We start from the raw sequence: 18,802 nt of genomic DNA, 5'->3' as shown, positions 1-18,802 counted from the left end.
CCTTTCGAACTGTGATTTATATATTCAATGGAGGTGGAATAAAAAAAAATTCCGGGGAGTGGATGAGCATGCGTTGAGTGTGGTCACCTGCCACATGATATTTGACGTTTAAGTGTTTTATCACTAACGGCCCGTTTTAAAAATTGTTTCCGTGACGGCCCTTTACACCTCACTGCTTTTTGCGCTTTTATCTTGTTCATAATCCGTAGCCCATCTTTTATCCATTGACATGACTACTCGGTATTGTGGTGGTCGCAGAGCTTCTTCTTGATGTACCGCCCTCTTCATTGACTGCATAATGTTAGTGCCTCCGAAAATAAAATTCATTTGATAGCCAGCGTCTGTGTGTGCCTTCCTCTGTTTCTGTCCCTAGCCTCATGCCTTGCGCTGTATATTCGCCATGCAGAGACAACTAGCCCGTGAACTCTTGTAGAATTCAAAGGGACTAGCAAAAAGCTAACAGTGCACTACATTGCCTCCATACGGGTATAAAGTAACGCCGTAGAACTACGCAAAATATCTCTGCTGATCGAGTTTTCGTGGTGGATTGATGGGGTGAAAACGCGTCCTCTGCTGCTTATTTACAGTAAACGGTACGCACTCACACACTTTGGAAAGACGCTTAGGATGAGTATTTACACACGCTGTGCTAAATAGAATTGTGCGATGAACAGAAGAATGCAAGATACAAGGTTGAAAATGACAAATAAGTATTTACTACGTGCATGCGTCGAGCGGGACACTCCAGCCTGGAAAGAGGGATCACCCGAATGGAAGGGGAAACAAGAAAAGCGGCGCAGCGTAGTGAAGAGCAAGGCCCGAGACGACACCGCTTGACAGTCGGATCTCGGCGCGCCAAATGGCCATAAAAAAACAGCAAACCGCTATCTAAAACTCTTTAGAGGATAACATTCGCGTCAGTGGCATTATTTTAGAGCGCCGCTCTTTGGCGTCCGTTCCTGGGTTTCGCGTCGTCGTCGGCGTCGGCCTCATAACCAGCTCCGCCCCCCTTTCATCCCCCCAGCGCTATCGGCGTCAGCGGCATCAGTCAGTCGCTGCTATCTCTTCCCTCCTCCCTTTATCGTGTTGTCCGCTTGCTGCGCGCGCTTCTGCCCCCATCGTTTGCCGCTGGGTGTACACGCCGCCCCCCTCCCCCCTCTTCCTGCGAGTCTCCGGTTGTCAAAGCGCCGGCTCCAACTTAATTCCTTTCTTCGCTCCTCCTCCAATGCAACCCCTTTGCGGTGGCAATCAGAGAGCCAGATCGGTGGTGGTGGTGGTGGTGGTGGAAAACATTTATGTACAGGTATAATACAGGAGGTTATGCATGAGCTGACCCAGAGGGGGTCAGCCCTTACAAATACTAGGTGGAGGTCCCTAGTTCGGGACCAAAGTGGCATCGGCCGCCGCCCAGGCTCGCGCGACCAAGGCCCGTTGGGCCTGCAGGTCAGAGCAGCCGAGCAGGGTCGCCTCCCAGTCCTCCCGGGTTGGGTTGGGGTGAGGGGGGATAGCAGGGTTGGAGGGGCAGGCCCACACCATGTGGTAGATGTCCGAAGACTTCTCCGCACAGTGCGGACAGCTGCCCGAGAAAGAAGGGTCGAAGTGTTTCAGAGCTGCCGGGCACAGCAAAGTATTAGTATACAGGCGGAGCAGAAGCCGCTCCTCCGCCTTTGACAGACCTTTACACGGGCGGGGATAAAGACCATGGCCAGATTGATAGAGTAAAACGATGTCTTTGAAGGTGTAAGCTGGAATAAATTCGAGTTCCTGATCGTCAGGGTCGGAGGGGAATGTCCGGTGAGAGAGCGCGCGGGCGGCGGCGTCAGCTGCCTCATTTCCCTCAAGGCCCATGTGAGCGGGAGCCCAAACGATACGCCGGTGCGCGGGGTCACCGGTGTAGACGCTGTTTTGAAGAATGCGGTAGGCTAGATACGGTACTCAGCCTTGCTCGACGTTCCGACATGCCCCTCGCGAGTCGGAAATAATTGTTTTTGAATTGGAATCAGATGCAGCCAACGCAATGGCGACCTCCTCCGCGTGTGTTATGTTACGGGCTCGGAAAGTAAGGCCGTTCACTGTTTTGGATTGGTGGACGACTGCGGCTGTGTACCATCCCCCATGGTGGGGGCCTGAGGCATCCACGTAGAATAGGCCGGGTTTCGATCCATAGTGGCGGGCCAGGGCTTCCGCCCGCGCCAGGCGCCGGCCATTATGGTCCTCACGGTTCATGTTCGCGGGAAGAGGGCGCACGTGGAGGGCGCATCTCCACTGGGATGGAATACGTACGCGCTCTTCCATGAGAGTGGTATGTTGGATGTGTAGCCGGGCAAGGAGGCGGCGACCCGACGATGTCTTCGAGAGACGTGTGTATTGGTTAGTCAAGTGGGCTTCCCGGAGCTCCCGAAATGTGTTCACCATGCCTAGGCCCAGGAGGCGCTTGTTGGAGGTGGTCACGGGGAGGCCTAGAGCCCGCTTAATAATTTTGCGGAGGATGACTTCGAGTGAATCCTCGTCTTGCTTCCGCAGGTGGAGGTACGGAGTCGAATATAGAATTCGACTGGTTACAAATGCATGCGCCAGCCGCAAGGCGTCCTTACATCGTAACCCCCCGCGCTTGTTAGAAACCCGGCGGACCAAGCGGCCCACCTGGTCCCCCACCTGACGGAGTTTGGCCAATGTTGTTTCTGACCGTCTGTCTTGATGTATAAAGAGCCCCAGTACCCGGACTTCGATATTTTCAGGGATTGGACCTGTCTCAAGAGACAATGAAATTTTGGCTGTGCACTTTGGTGAGGGGCGTATGTGTACAAATTCGGTGGCGGCGGATCTGTATATGTGCACCGCCCGAGCCGAAATTGCGAATACGTGTGAAAAATAAAAAAAAATCTGTGATAGCGCATACATGTGTTGCTCGATTTCTTTGCCTCAATCTATCGGAAAGGTGAAACAGCTTATTTGCTGCGCTCAAATTTCGCATTAGGAAGTAACGTAATCGTCGGTAATTTTTTTTTTCAATCCAGCTACCGCCTCTCGACATATTGTCACCTATTGAACAACAAATGAATGAAGGCCACAGATACAATCCAATCCAACAGCCGCAATTACTGCTTCGTGCCCCACTGCACGCGAACCATAAGAACAAGACCATTGGAGCAGCACTTCGTAATCAGGAGCCGTTCGCAGCGGGCTACCGGCATGTTCGGTAATAACGTCTGTGCAGATTGGTAAAAAGAAGCCCGTTGACATCGAGATGGGCGACTCAAGGAACTTGTGGACCGCCGAGCGCATAGATTTCCTGGTGCGTCTGGAGTCTCTGAGACCGGTACCACGTCAGCCTACGCCAGAAGGACAGGGTCTGCATGATCTCAACACGCGAGACTCCAAGCTTGCCAGCCGCGTCCGCGTCGAAGACTGCGTGGTGGCGCTGGCAACAGAGGAGCTGCAACGTCAACTGTGCGTCGGTGTAATACAAGCTGCTAAGCCGCAACGCGCCGTCATCCTTGGTGAGCATACCTACGCGGACGAACTCCTTCTAGCCTCCCTGCAGAGGTCGCTTCCCGTGCGTGTCCGCGTCCTGCGTTCTCTATGGTGCTGGAGCTGGGATGGCTTCGAAGGAGTGTACCTCATGGAACTTGACGTCTTCATGGCGTTCTTGGCTGAGGGGCTCACGTGGACAAGCTATGTTCCCGTCCTGATTCTGCATGACTTCCAACACTATCTGGACCCGCGGCACCCTTATCGGAAGATCGTTCTTTTGTTTCAAGACTGTCGAGAGCGAAAAGCGTCCTCCACAATGCGGCTACTTGCTATTGTGGATAAGTTGGAGGTCTGCAATCTCGACGCCCTTGAATCAGAATTGTAGAAACTGCGGACGCCGCTGGCGTTAACGTGCTGCCTCGGAACTCCCTCCAGGCCTCATTCTAAGGACGTGGTCGTAGAAATCTGCCCAATTAGTCTGCGTCAACGGTTCATAGATGAATGTGAGGTTGGCTGCTTTGACGGGCAGAGTATACAGGACCTAGACATGACGATTCTACGTCGTGGCATTGCAGCTACATGCCGCCGAGCCGAAGATACGGTCCTGTGCACTCCACGGATGGACGTTCGAAATTTCTCGTCACATTTCGGGAGGAAGCTTATGGAGGTGAAAGGCAAGGCCCTCTTGGATTATGTGGAAGGAAGGTCTCTGGCCTTGGTGTCGACTGGGGCTTCGCAGCGCACGTTGAAGGAGGTGATCTACGCACAAGGGTCAGTGGCGATTATCGAGAAGCCAGACGACGATGCTCCTGAGGCGCCGGCCGTCTTAGTAGCCACGATGTGTGATGTGCCGACGCTAGCCGTGTACCGCTGGGACGCAGTGTTGCTCTGTGACCTGCCTTTCGGCGTTGCATGCGACCCGCTGTTCTGGAACGCCAGGCGGAGAATATTTCTCACTACCGAATTTGAAGCCGCCGCGGTGGCTCAGCGGTTATGGTGCTCGGCTGCTGACCCGAAAGACGCGGGTTCCATCCTGGCCGCGGCGGCTGGAATTTCTTTGGAGGAGAAATTCTAGAGGCCCGTGTACTGTGCGATGTCAGTGCACGTTAAAGAACCCCAGGTGGTCGAAATTTCCGGAGCCCTTCACTACGGCGTCTCTCATAGCCTCAGTCGCTTTGGGACGTTAAACCCCATAAACCTAAACCAAACCGAATTCGAGCAGAAGGCCTGGCGGCAAGCTCTGGAGCTGCACGACGGCCTGGAAGTGCTGCTGAATCGCGTCAGTGAGTAAAATCAGGAAATCTTCAAAAAATTTTCGCTATTCGTATCGTGCCGGGATTATGTGTAGGAAAAACAGCTCCTTGTTCTATTTTGTTCGCAGTGGTGTGGAAACTATGAGCTCCGAGTTACGGCTTCGATAAGCGTCGGATTTAGCATCTATTGGCAGCAGTAAATACTTCTCGCCCCCTTGTTTTTCTTGGCGTCAAGGCCACGGAATGTAGAAATGCATTCTATGGCTATGCAGCCTGGATTTTTTCCCATTTTTTGGCCACATCTGATGGCAGCACCTATCACCAATCCCTAACCAGTGGGCTGTGGTCATCGGAGGCCCTGAGGGCCAGAAATGGCTTGTAAGCAGGGCCACCGTAGGAGCTTCCGCCATGGAATCTTGAAATAGGGACTCCAACCACAGGGTTCATACCAAATTTAATCAATAAACATTTTCAAGCAAAACAAGAGCCGCACACTTATCAGATATCCACACCATCCATTGAAAAGAGAGGTCCAAATGCTCAGCTTTTTGTCTTCGATACCATTCTCCTTAATGAGCGATGCTGTTACAAGGGAAGATGAAAAGGTTGAATATGTGCGTAGTATTTTCAGCCCCACAGCTGTAGCGGCTTACGCCAATATGGGTGAGTAGCTCAAAATCATGTTTTACAGTTGCAGCTTATAGCGCTACTTGAAAAGGGGCTCCTGGGCATGAATATTACATAACCGTTATAAGCCCCAGATTAAGCATGAACACCCAACTTATACGGTCGTGCTCGTACCGATATTTTTGAAGCGAAAAGCTTCACTACGAGGGTTGGAGCCGAGCTTCGCCTATGCCGCATGCTGCGACCGAGTGACGTCAGGGAAAGGAAACGACGCCTGTCTCTCATGTCTCGGTGGTCACCCAAACCGCGCCGTAAGGGACGGAAAATGAAATGAAAATTGGTTTTAAGGAAACGACTGTCTCATATATCAGTGGACACTCGAACCGCGAAGTAAGGGCCTTAAGGAAAATGAAATGAAAATTGGTTTTGAAGCGAAAAGCTTCACTACGAGGGTCGGAGCCGAGCTTCGCGTATTCCGTATGCCGCGACCAGGTGACGTCACGCGCAACGCAGCCGCGCGCTACTGCGCATGTGCGTCGCCTTCTCGCTGTCGCTACAACTGCGCGTGCTTCGCCTCCTCGCTCACCGTTTTACCTTTCGTTGCAGCCGTGTGTTGCCCGCGTCGCAGCCGGCAACCCTCCTCTCCGCATTCCTGCGGGCACTTTTAACCGCTCCGATTTCCGTCTGCTCCTCCGCCTCCGTACAGGCAGTGTGTGGAAGAAGTGGACAATCTTCTCTCCTGCTGGGGTCATCGTCTTGGGGCACCTCTCGTACCGGGATGGTGGTAGGCCCAACTGCATCATCATGCCACCCACAAACTTCAAGGATCCGAGAAGCGTAAAGCCAGATGTCGGATACGGTCACACCCTGGTAAGCAGAACGCGTGCAACGAAACTTCGCTGTTATTCGTCGGTCGCAGTTTCACCTCCCCTGCAGCATGGTTTCAGCCAGTGATACCGTTACGTAATCAGGGACAGATTGGGCGTAGCCAAAGCTTCTAACAGCCAATGCTGCGAAACAGATACCCCTTAGTCATAACTAGAAGACATTGGGATATTCATGGCGATATAACGCACTCGTATCTGCATGGTTCTTTGAAGCATGATATTACCGATAGATGAGTGTTGCTATTACGCACGACTGTGTCGTCTATTTCTTAGTCACATACTAGGCCTTTCGTGCTGTTTACCCCGTGTTTTTAGAACCTGAGATGATATTGGTTTATGGGGGTTTAACTTCCCAAAGCGACTCAGGCTATGAGAGACGCCGTAATGAAGGGCTCCGGAAATTTCAACCAGCTGGGGTTCTTTAACGTGCACTGACATCGCACAGCACACGGACCTCTAGCATTCCGCAACCATCGAAATTCGAACCCGCGTCTTTCGGGTCAGCAGTCGAGTGCCATAACCAGTGAGCCACCGCGGGGGCGTGTTAGATGGCACTGATCGTGAGGCGATGACCATGATGTTGTAGGCAATTCGGTCTTCATCTTCTTCTTATCCGAACATACAACGGGCGATCCGCCAACCTATTTATCCCGTCTCAGCCCAAACCTAAGCAAAAAAACCTCATTGCTGGTTCGGTAAAATGTTGTTCCCGAAAGAGAGGGTTCAAATGCTGATAGATGGCACTGCCAGCGGTGCATTGCTTCCTTGACTGCACTTGTTAATCAGTAAAATTTGATTCATTCGGCGGATTCTGCTGTGTTCGGAAAGGACAGTACGGTTCACCACCGGTCTGGGGGCGTCATCCAAAAGGACAGCATGCGAGCCCCTCCCGCGATCATACGAATTTAGGCCTCACAGAAAAATAAAAGGACCAGGTGTTCACATTGTAGCGAACCACGACGGCAGCGCCTTCCTTTCACACGTCGTTGAAGCTCTGGTCGCCAAATGTCGCATCGTACATCGAACCACCACTGCCTACCATCCTCAAACTAACTGGCTGACCGAGCGCTTCAACCGTACTCCCGGTGACATGCTCACGATGTACTTCAAGACAGATCAGACCAACTGGGACGCTGTCCTCCCTTTCCTGACCTACGCGTACAACACCGCCACACAGTCAACCACCGGCTTTACCCCTTTCTTTCTTCTGTATGGGCGTGAGCCGTCGTCCACGATGGACGCCTGCGAGTGGACGCCCCTCTCCGAGGTCGCAAAGCATGCAGAGGAATGCCACCAGTTGGCGCGCTCTTTTACCTCCGAATCCCAAGGCCGCCGTAAGCATCGCCACGATAACGATAAGAGGCAACACATTTTTCCGGTTGGATCCCTTGTTTGGCTCTGGGTACCAGGCACACCATCAGGATTGTCGTCAGAGTTTCGAGCGGAATACCACGGGCCTTATCGGGTTGTCCAGCAGACGTCCCCAGTCCATTACATCGCGGAGCCGCTCCACCCCTCTTCGGACTTGCGCCATCGTGGCCGGGAAACCGTCCACGTCCACGTGAAGACTTACTACGACCCGCTCCTCTTGCGCTCGCCATAAGTCGCCAGGGTGGCTCCTCTTCGTTCCCGGGGCAATTGTAGTGAACCACGACGGCCGCGCCTGATACCGCCTGGGCAGATCAAGGCCGACGCGCCGACGAAGACGAAGCACCGTTGAAAAGACGAGGTGCCGCCGCGCTGCCAGTCTTTGGAGTAGCAAAGACTGGCGCTCACGCAGACTCGAGGTCACTTTCACGCGTTTGCGTTGCCGAGATCCTGTGCTGAATTTTTACCTTCACAAATCTGGTCTGGCGGTTTCTCCACTGTGCCCATTTTGTGCCGAGCCTGAGACACTGGATCATTACCTGCTGTTCTGGCGCCGATTCTCTTCTTTGAGGAGGCGGCTATTAGAAATTCTTTTTCACCAGCTGGGTCTGCCTGTGTCCACTGAGGTTGTTCTTTCCTTTGGCGCTACTTCGTTTGCACGAAGCAACAGGAGTGCGCGCTGTGCAGTTCAAAAATTTCTTCTAGAAACACAGCGACTCCCATGCTAATATTAATTTTATTTATTTATTTTTCAATTTGTTTTCATTTTTCTGATTATCAAACAGTTCATTTATGATTTATTTTTATTTTTACTTTTCATTTTTTCTGTCTCTCTTTCAGTCAATACAAAATTGAACCATTCCATGTGTTGCATTCGAATTTGCATATAAAGCCGTCGTCCCTTACGATCTCCCAGCTAACAGGATCCCTGTCGTTTCGTCGGCCAATCTGTCAGCCTATACCCTATTACTACTCCTTTCGCTCTAAAACTGCTAATCTTTCCAACAGTTCACCGCCTGTGTCTTGGCCACTCCCCCGTAGTGGGTATGTGAAATTTTACTTGAGGCCAACAAGATCGGTTCGGGTGGACTTAGAAATTGCTTAGGTGCCCCATATTTTTTATTTTGGTTCGTTACGGTTTGGCCAAGGTCACCGTCAAGGTCAAACTACACACAAACTCGTTGAGCCGGTATCATTTCATGAATAGGTGCTTGCGCACTAAAAATTGGTTGGTTCGTTTATTGGGGTTTAACGTCCCAAAGCGACTTAGGCTATGAGGGACGCCGTAGTGAAGGGCTCCGGAAATTTCGACCTGCTGGGATTCTTTAACGTGTACTGACATCGCACAGCACACGGGCCTCTAGAATTTCGCCCACATAGAAATTCGACTGCCGCGGCCGGGATGGAACCCCGTCACCATAATCACTGAGCCACTGCGGCGGCACGCACACTAAAAATTTAAAACGCCGATTACTACTGCTAAACAGGGCGACTCATACTAAGTTGAAGACTGAAATCTAACCTCGTGCGCTAAGAAAGCTTGATAATTAGAAAAACAGCGGCTGCAGAGTAGACATCAATGCTTTGATTACCATCTGAAATGGCATTTTAACCTGAGCACAAACTATGGTACAGTGCAATGAAATTATGATGAAAACTCTAAACTTCTCACGTGTGTGTATATATTAAATAGCGAACCATGACGGCCGCGCCCGATGTTTCCGAGGAGGAGGATGAGAAAGACGGAGCACCGCCGTGCTGTAAGAGATCGCTGCTTGGTCTTTTGCAATTACATCCTTAGTTTTACCATCATCAACATCAGCCTGACTACGCCCACTGCAGGGAAAAGGCCTCTCCAATGTCTCTGCAATTAACCCTGCCCTTTGCCAGCTGGGACCACCGTATCCCCGGAAACCTTTTCAGCCCGCCTAACTTTCTGCTGCACTCTGCTACGCTTGCATTCTCCTGGAATCCGCCGAATTACCCTGAAAGAGCAGCGGTGATATTGGCTTCGTAATACATGTCCTGCCAGGCCTATTTCTTCCTCGATTTCGACTATTGTGATTACCTCGCGTTGGTTCCCTCGCAATCTGCCCCCTTCTGGACTTATAACGTTACGCCTATCATTTTTCTTTTGATAGCTCGCTGTTTCATTCGTTTACGGACCCTCTTTCACTATTACAGCAACATCCCAGGCCCTCTTCCAAGCGTTTCACCCCAGAAGATCCCAGCACCAGGCCGACGGAATTGTTGTACTCCTTATGAAAATGTTTATTGCTTGACGAAGCTCTCTACAATAGCTTCGGTGGTCCGAGATGCAGCTAGTGGTTTCGAACAAAGATAATCAGCGCCAAATGTAGGTCCCGTATGCGAGCACCATCCGTACTCCTGCCCTGCCCAGACACACATGCTTGAAATACGGTTGAGGATTTCCACATCAACAAACCACTGCTGAGTCAGTAATGCGTGTCACATGCCCACCTTATGTGTATTCAAGTACAGCTGACCTTCGAAACCGACATATAAACATCGATGAGAACCTTTATGTGCAACGTTGCCTTATGAAACCCCAAATAATGTCGAACCAAGCAATATGATTGGCGCTCCGTAAAGAGCACTTGCATACGTAACATATTTGCACTGTTTTGTGCACAGAAGTCAACTTGCGTGAGACGCATGTTTAGAACAGACTAAGGCCTCACTCAAGCGGCGTGACTTTCCTTGCTGCCAGGTTTTAATTTTTCTGTCGGGGGCTCTGCAGCACCTTGTACTGATCTCAGGCCGTTCAGCAACTCATCACATGAACAATATAACAATGCAGAGTTCTCCACTAGCGTACAATTCACAAGCTTTACGCTACCAGCATCAAACGGCACGTTGGACGGCAACTCCCGCAGGCTGCGTCATATGCAATCCGCGTTCCTGGCATTGGCGCTTTTCGAATGGTCATGTTTCCGCACGATTACGTTTCTGTCGTCCGTCCTTGTCCTTTTCACCAACGGCGGATTTCCTCGATTCCCGAGCAGTGTTCCCCACACCATCTGTATCCGCACGTTTGGAGTGCTTAGAGCGCGTCGACACAGCCGTCGATGACTGTGGACGCGTTTCTTTGGGAGCTTCTCCTGGCGCTTGTGTGCCGGAAGCGTGAAAGGCGAACTCTGCTTGGCTTCCGGAAGGCTTCTTATTTCTAGAACTGTCTGGAATAGATGGCACTGAAGATTTCTGCTGGTTCTGATGTTCCTGGACCGACGCGACGGCAGAGACCTTCCGTTCAGAATCGTCAGCCTTCAACTTCCTTCTTGTTTGCCGTCTGGCGCGTTGCGAGGGTGCATTATCCTTGGCCTGAGGCTCAGCGACCGTCGCTTGTCCGGTATGCAGCGACGCATTGCTGCCCCTCATCACTCCAGAAACGCCACCGCCTCCGGAAGTAGCGCCCTCTCGTTCAGGAATGCAGAGTCCCTGCCCAGGCCTCGTCTTGACAGCCGTTGTCTCTTGAGGACCGACCCCGGTTGAGGGCGCTGTCCGTCGGCTGTCGAGCGAAAACCAGGGTGAGGACGCTAAGATGCGCCCCTTTGGTGCAGGCTCGCTGCAGGTAACCTTTCCGGTCCGCTGCAACACATTGGCGCGCTCCTCTGGTCTCAAGAGTAGGTTCCGCAGCACAGAGCGGAACGCCGTAGACTTGTCGATGGTGGACACTGAAGGAGCGCGTACGATGACCGTGTGGCGCGCAGAGTCGCTCTCCGGGCTGCCTGCGGCCGGCACTCTGGCGTCGTTTTGTGATTCAGCGCGGACTGCATGTGGAGCTGAGGCCGCCTTCCTGTGTTTTCGGCGCTTCCGCCTTAGTACGACTCCTTCCTGGACAGGGTACCACGAGGATAGCATTAGCAGCAAACTTTTCCTTGAGAGGCATGCCCCGACACATGCTCATTTATTATGAGGACACTCTTGCGCAGTTTGTCCAGTGACATAAGTCGTAACAGAAGTCGGTTGTTCGACAGAATCCACGAGAAGACCCACATTGTATTCAGATCTCAGCGTATATAATTAACCCAGTTTCGAGCGACAGAAGTTGGCCTCGGAACAAAATTGTTTTGGCGCAGGGAAAAGATTGTGTTCTGATCGGTCGGCAGTTTTCTATATTCAAGATAAATTACATGAGGGCTGCTCACAAAACCTGAATGGACTAAAGTAAAAAACGAAAGAAACACATCTAACATCAGATTACACCCTAAAGAATGAAAAGAAGAAAGTTTACCTTCAGCCGCTTTAACGCTTCCTTGGGCTCCTCCTGTAAGCAGCCCGCAGTCTTCCCTGCGTCGGGCTTGGGAGCAAGATCTGCTTCAGCGGCAATCCCGTGTTCCACCGGACGCAGTTCCTGCGCACCTGCCACGTTTTTCACAGAAGCGCCGCTGCCTTGTGACACAGTTCCCAGCTTCTGTTCGGGCTTAACTGTAGCATACTCGGCCACGCTAGACTTATTCGACAGCTTACTCTTAGAAGCAGTTTTCTGGACCCGACTCTGCTGAGATTCGCGTTCAGCCTGTTCATCCTGCAATACGACGGCAGCATCTTGCATTTTTCCTGATAGCTTTTCCTCTTGAAGCTTGTAAGCAATGTCTGGAGCAACTGGTGCCAGTTGAGGACCTCTCTCTGGTAAGGTTGCGATGCCCACCTGGTTGTCGGCTTGACCCGGCACTTCGGGTGTGTACGGGACCTCGACTAGCGATGTTCCCCGGTCTGAGCCTGTCTTGTGAGGCCGATGGTCGGGAGGTTCGTTGCCCGATGTTTCCACGGAGGCTGCCACGGGTCGGGAGCTCTTCGTTACCTCCGACGAGATGTCTTCCGCGATGGGCTGCTTGGGGCGCAACATGGATCGCCTGATGGAGCTCAGCCGTCGAGACACGTGGACAGTGCCAGAGTCGGGGACCCCGCTGGGGCCGGCATTGCCCGCCTGATTGCGTGGTGAGCCGAGGCTGCCCGAATCGGGGCTCGGAATCGTGTGGACGGCCACGAAGAGATCAGGGTTGCCGAGAACCTCGGTACTCGACGAGGAACTCTCGCTCTTCTTCACTGCCACCCGACGGAGTACCTGCAAAGCATTTTATGTCATGACCCAAACCTCAGTTCTCATGGGTCCAAACAATTTTTGCTTTTTATCACTTAGCCAAACACTCTAAAAGCCATGTTAAATTTTAAGCACTGGAAAAGCGAAGTACGAAAAAAAGCCTTGCCAACCTGGACAAACACTTCGTTTGCACGGCTGCCCCCATGTGCCTAGTGGCTGTGAGCGTTGAAAATAAACGCGGCAATTTTTTAATTTTTCGAACGTGCCATTGATTTCCTATGGCTGTCGGAAATCGTTGATACAAATGCAGGAAGCAATTTAAAGCTCAGAGCTTGCAGCGGAGATGAAGAATCGACCAATGATATTCGCCATGTTCGCGTTGAGTCTCTCGGGACTCTCCAGTTTTCTCCAAATTAAGTTTAAAATATCCCTGTTGAGTTGAGCGGTGTTCACTGCATGCTCATAATAGATGGCGCTAGTTTTTAATGTCCAGGAAAGCTGGGCAGTGATTTTTTAGGGTATTAGCACGAGTTGTTCAGTTCAGATGAAAAGGACACTGAAGACCAACTAAAATCGATCTGCGTCAATAGTACAGGATTTTTATCCAGGAATGTTTAACATAGAAGAGCTAAACATCGAAACGCGAAGCACCTTCGCCTTCGGCCGTTGTCCATCCGGGGGCTTCTGGCGGGCCTCGGTGTCCATTCCTTCCAGGACCATGAGCTGCCTGTACACCATGACCTGGTCCCAGGCGGCTGGAACCCACGCGGGCAGAGGGACCAGGCAGTCTCTCATATTCTGTCGACGGGAGAGGGAAGGCGCGGTTTATCGAGATTGCTGTCGTGAAGCTATTGCTAGCAAAAAAATGACCTGCGATGCCTCCATACGGAGGAGATAGTGGGCACTGCCCTTTTCCCACCGGATTCATCTTCACTGTTTCTGGCTCCTCACTACAAGAAAGCGTCCCCGAAAGGATCCTAAACATGTTAATGCGCGAGAAAACATGACATTTTTGTATTATTTTGCACCTAGATTGTATTCACTTCTTGACATAAAACTAATACACAATTTATGCAGTCACTTGTACAATCGCAGGAGAAATGGGCCTAGGCGCGTCTGTGTTTCGCGCTTAAGCGTGGCACTTTTTTTTCGATGAGATAAATATCGCCGCTAGCTGATCGTTGCGGCATTCGGCCACACTGTGTCAACCATGGTTGCAGAAAAGTGATGAGAAAAAGTGTGGAAGACGACAGCAACATGAAAGAGTGACGGTAAGTTCGCAGTTTTCATCGAGATTAGTTTAGCGGTCTGCTGATGTATGGCCCGTAAAGTCAGCGCCAGGTTTGTGTACAAGTCTTGAGTGGCTGAAATCTGCAAACAAGACATGCTGGTAATACCTACAGAAGCAGCCATGCTGACCAAAAAATTCCAGCTAAGCACTAGCAGCTTTCCTGACAGGCACCCGCTGCTGCCTGTGTTCACTCCTTCTAGACTGCCGTGCATGGATTCAGTATGCTATCCACGAGCATGACGACTGTTGTCGATAGGACGGCCTTGGGTAGAACGCCTTATAGTGCTCAAAAGTTACCGGTTTCAAATATCTCCAGCGTTTTTTAGGAGCACTTATCACCTCCGGGCAAATGTTGGTCTTTATCAGGTGTGAAATGCTTGAAACTGGGTGCATTAAGAGAGAGCTGGACGTGAGAAAATGCCTCGGCAAAGTTTGTAGCGTGTATTGTTCAGAAATTTAATATGGCTCATTTTTATCTATTTTGCGCGGCAACAATTCTTCACAGCAGTTTGTTATTATGTACGAGGTCTGTTAGAAAAGTATCCAACTTTATTTTTTTTTCGAACACCTGATGGATATGAAACAAGCGCGCTTGCATCACGTGACCTTGAACCTTCGTGCGCATGCACGAATTTTTTCCCGCCTGCCGATAGCGTCAGTCGCTGGGACGCAGCATTTGAGTGAGGCGGTGCGCAGTGCTCTCGTAGGTTTTTTATTGCAAGGAAAATGGCGGAGTGACAGGAGCAGCGCTACTGCATCAAATTTTGCCATAAACTGGGCGACAGCCAAGTGGAAACCATTCGGAATATTCAGACGGCTTTCGCTGACGATGCTATGAGCAGCACACAGATTAAGCAGTGGTACAATTGATTTAAAGATGGCCGCACATCTGTGGAGAGCGAGCCACGCTCCAATCGGCCATCAACATGCAGAAATGACCAGGCCATTGCCGAACTGAACGCTGTGGTGATGCGGGACCGTCGCGTGACTATCCGAGAAATTGAGGAAGAGGTGGACATGGGCAATTTTTCCGCACATTCCATTATCACCGAAGATTTGGCCATGGAGAGAGTTGCGGCGAAATTCGTGCCGAAGCTGCTCACGGTGGAGCAAAAGCAGCTTCGTGTTGAAGTCTCACAGGACATGCTGGATTCCCCAAACAGTGACCCCGACTTCATCAACATCATAATAACTGGTGACGAGTCTTGGGTGTACAGGTACGACCCGGAAACCAGATCCCAGTCGTCACAGTGGAACCATTCCACGTCACCAAGACTTCAGAAGGCCCGCCAAGTGCGCAGCAATGTGGAAGTGATGCTGACTGCTTTCTTTGACACCCTCTGTGTGGCAGACCACGAGTACGCACTCCACAGGGTCAAACAATGACCAAAGAGTGCTACAGGGATGTCCTTTGTTGCCTACGTGATGCTGTGCGGCGCAAGAACCCGGAGTTGAGGTCAACAGGAATGTGGCGCATCCATCACAATGCTCCTGCACATGCCTCGCACTTGATTCAGACTTTGGCAAAAAACCAGACTCCTGTAGTTCAACAGACTCCTTACTCTCCTGATATGGCCCCTGCGATTGCTGGCTGCTTCCCAAAATCAAAAGGCCATTGAAAGGAGCGCGATTTCAGACAAGGAAGAACATTATGGCTGCAACGACAGCTGAGCTAAACTCCATTCCGAAAGGGGCCTTTTCGGAATACTTCCCAAAATGGCAGCACCGCTGGGAGGAGTGTGTGTAGTCCCAAGTAGACTACTTTGAAGGTGCCTAGGTTTGGAACGCTCCAGTTATGCAAGTTTTTTTTCTACGGCCAAAGGTCGGATACTTTTCTAACAGACCTCGTATATACATTCGTGTATGTCCTAGTCAAGCGGATAGAAAGGTTCAGTTGAGAAGGACTCCATTATGATGCATTAAAGAACAAAATCAACAAGTGTCAGGGGAGCTTTACTTTTCGGCAACAGGAGTTATCGCTGTCTAGGCAAGTGCGGTCATTATAGCGCAGTATGTATTTCGAGCACGAAACGTGTTTTCTCCACTTCCTCTGAGTGAACTTTGTATATCTTCCATTAAATTTGATTTGTTCAGCTCATGAAAATTAGGTACGATAGCTTCCTTGAATTTTAGGTCTTAAATGAAAGTCGCAATAGACCCGAGAAAAAAAAAATAGATGGGAGGCGACAAGACCGCATTGCTGTGATCCACTCCATCGTCCTGTGCTCTTTTTAGGAGAAGGTAAGTGACGCCAACCAAGTAAAATACAGGAAAAACACGACGTTTCGGGACCGGCTCGGCCCCTTCTTCACGGTGTGACTACGGGCGAGCGCAGCTTGGCTTTTTAAGCCCCTGTGTGGAGGACCTGCGGGTCAATGGCCGCAGCCCATGGACGTAGGATGAGGGGAGAGTCCCCAGGGAACGATTAACATTCTCTCGTGTTTGCTGTATGTGCCACGACTCGAGTAGAAGCCTCCTGCGTGGGTTAGCTTCCGTTTCCAATACAATGGTGCTGTCGAAGTCAATTGGGTGGTCACACCCTTCACAGTGTTCGGCCACGGCGCTGCGTTGACGATTCATGTGACGGACGTCCGCTTTGTGTTGGTTCATCCTTTCCGCGAAGTTCTTCGTTTCCCCTATGTACGACGCCGGGCAGACGGAACACGGAACACGGAACACGTCGTGTTTTTCCTGTATTTTACTTGGTTGGCGTCACTTACCTTCTCCTAACATTAAATTTCCCAACCAGACAGACTTCTGTCGAATGTTTTCTTTTTTTGTGCTCTTTTTTTTTTTTTTCAGGTATGCGTTAAGGAGGGCCTACAGCCATGTTCTCCTAAGAGCGTAATGTTTGACTCCTTTCATTACCAGAAAAGAACACAAGTGCTCCACTTGATTCGAGAGAGAAGCTGGTGGTAAGCAGTGGTCAGGTTTACATAGCTCCAAGCTACTCAAGCACTCAACTCAGTGGCAGATGGCGTTCAAAGGACTCCCTCTAACCAATGACGCCAACAAGTGCCATGACGTCGACAGGTTAATCGCAACCAGTCGGAGGGTACGACTGGTTGAAGAAACTCTTTTAAAGTGCATTTACCGCCTCATTCTTGAATTGTAAAGGTCAGTGAAAAGCACAGACACAGCATGTAGGGCTTATTAAAGTGCATTCAGAATAACTCTCTAAAAGCGCCCAATTGCATACATTTGTACGAAATTTGGCTTTCTACTTCGGGAGTTTTCTCAGCTAATCGCGTCCTCATTGACTCATTACTTCACTCACCAGACCAGTTTCGTTCATGAAGACAATGGCAAACACTGGGATGCAACTGAGCTGCACGAGGAACAGCCGCACCGTGACAGCGTAGGTCCACGTGGGGTACTGGAAGCCGGCTCCCTTGTACCCAAAGGTTGCCTCCACGAAAAAGATGCACTGCAAAGGAAGAGACAATAACCCTTAAGGAGATGCCAAATTTGACGCAGTAGTAAGCGTTCCGGCCTTAACCCTTGCTGACACCGACCAATTTTTCCTCTAATATTGTAGTCAAAACTGTGATGCTCCACACCATATTCGAATCTTCTATTTGACCCAAAAAGTCCTTATGTCTGTCCTTTTTCCTTATAGTAGCTTTTGAAAATAAAGCAATAAAAAAGGAAGAAAATTTTGAGTCCTAAAAATTTCCGGGAACCCGTGATTTTTCGCCAAATTTCGCTGCTAAACTTCCCTGAAAAAGAGCACAACCTCCGAAGGGAACATCATTGCTATAAATGGCACGCTGCGCCACCGGCCGGGAGTGCAGATTAAACACGAATACGCCTAAATGAGAATAATAATGGAGTAAACTGCCTTCCAGCGCAGGTCACTTGTATAAACGGGAATGCACTAAAGATAGTTTACTACCTTGTGACTCTTTTCTGCTTAGAGTGTTATATCAGTTGAGTTGCGAATGCGTCCCCGGCACGCACGCCTCTTGAGCATCCAGTGGGTGAAAATGGCTGCTAATGGCGGAAAAACTGGCTTCACGGCACTCACAATTACGGTGATGGGAATGACCGACGTCCAGCACACCTTCACGAAGAAGCTGCATTCGCGGCCGGTCATCATTTCGGAGATAATATTGAGCCTGTGTAGGCCTGCGAGATAAGAGCACAACTTATTGTAGAAGGACAGGTCTGCGACCGCCATCAATCGCGTGGCATGCGTAGTTAAGAAAAATCAATGAAAAGAATAGATCCTTCACTTCTATAATACGCGTCACTTTGTTACAGCCTCAGCGTGGCGGGACTTTTATGGATTGAACCCAGCATATAACAGTGTTGCTGGCCGAACTGAATAAAGTGATAACGGGTGTCGCTTCGTCCACCTCCAATTCATTATTAGGAAGGAAATCTTTATATTCAAGACCGACTCGAACTAATGTGTACAGTGCTTTGGCCTATAAACCCATCACCTTTCTGCCATGCTTGCCTCCAGCAAACTAGAATGCCAAAATCGGCGGTCATTGCTTTCAACTGTGGACGGCCTACTTCCTTTTGAGATAAGATGCCCAAAGTACGAAAAATGACACTCGTTGAAATGTCAGTATACGTAAGGCAAGGCACCTCGTTAAGACTATGGCCCTCACACGCCCTTCGTTAAACGTGTGCTCTTTTCACGTTAAGAACAGGAAATATATAGGCTGTCCTGGATAGTAGCAACGCACCGCAGAACTGCAGCACCACGACAGACTCCAGGAGCAGCACCAAGAAGCGCAGGTCCCGGTCCTGGTTGTGGACGAAAATGGACGCCATTGTGGCGCCACCCTGGGGCCGGTGGAGGAACACAAAAAGGAAGCAAGTTGCA

General features: G+C 50.5%; 1 protein-coding gene across 1 annotated transcript; it reads right to left on the bottom strand.

Moving 5' to 3' along the window:
• Positions 1 to 10,555: 10,555 nt before the first annotated feature.
• On the bottom strand, positions 10,556 to 18,780 carry LOC149348578 (uncharacterized). Its single transcript, XM_089541800.1, has 6 exons — positions 18,663 to 18,780; positions 17,993 to 18,093; positions 17,243 to 17,392; positions 13,326 to 13,472; positions 11,865 to 12,698; positions 10,556 to 11,464 (listed from the first exon to the last, which is right to left on the bottom strand). Exons 1-6 carry the CDS (start codon positions 18,748 to 18,750, stop codon positions 10,556 to 10,558), a joined length of 2,229 nt encoding a protein of 742 aa, XP_089397926.1. The 5' UTR covers positions 18,751 to 18,780.
• Positions 18,781 to 18,802: the final 22 nt, after the last annotated feature.

Source organism: Amblyomma mixtum, chromosome 4, assembly GCF_055824585.1.
Source record: "Amblyomma mixtum isolate Tamu chromosome 4, ASM5582458v1, whole genome shotgun sequence".
Lineage (NCBI taxonomy): Eukaryota > Metazoa > Arthropoda > Arachnida > Ixodida > Ixodidae > Amblyomma > Amblyomma mixtum.
Note: the sequence above shows the minus strand (reverse complement) of the source record. Positions and strands in the feature narration are given on the sequence as shown.

Excerpts from the sequence above, each read along its gene's own strand:
- LOC149348578 (XM_089541800.1), bottom strand. The coding sequence starts at position 18,750 with ATGGCGTCCATTTTCGTCCACAACCAGGACCGGGACCTGCGCTTCTTG. Across the intron at positions 12,699-13,325 it reads GACAACGGCCGAAGGCGAAG|GTACTCCGTCGGGTGGCAGT; the intron begins GTGCTTCGCGTT and ends AATGCTTTGCAG. Across the intron at positions 11,465-11,864 it reads AAGCGTTAAAGCGGCTGAAG|GAAGGAGTCGTACTAAGGCG; the intron begins GTAAACTTTCTT and ends TACCCTGTCCAG.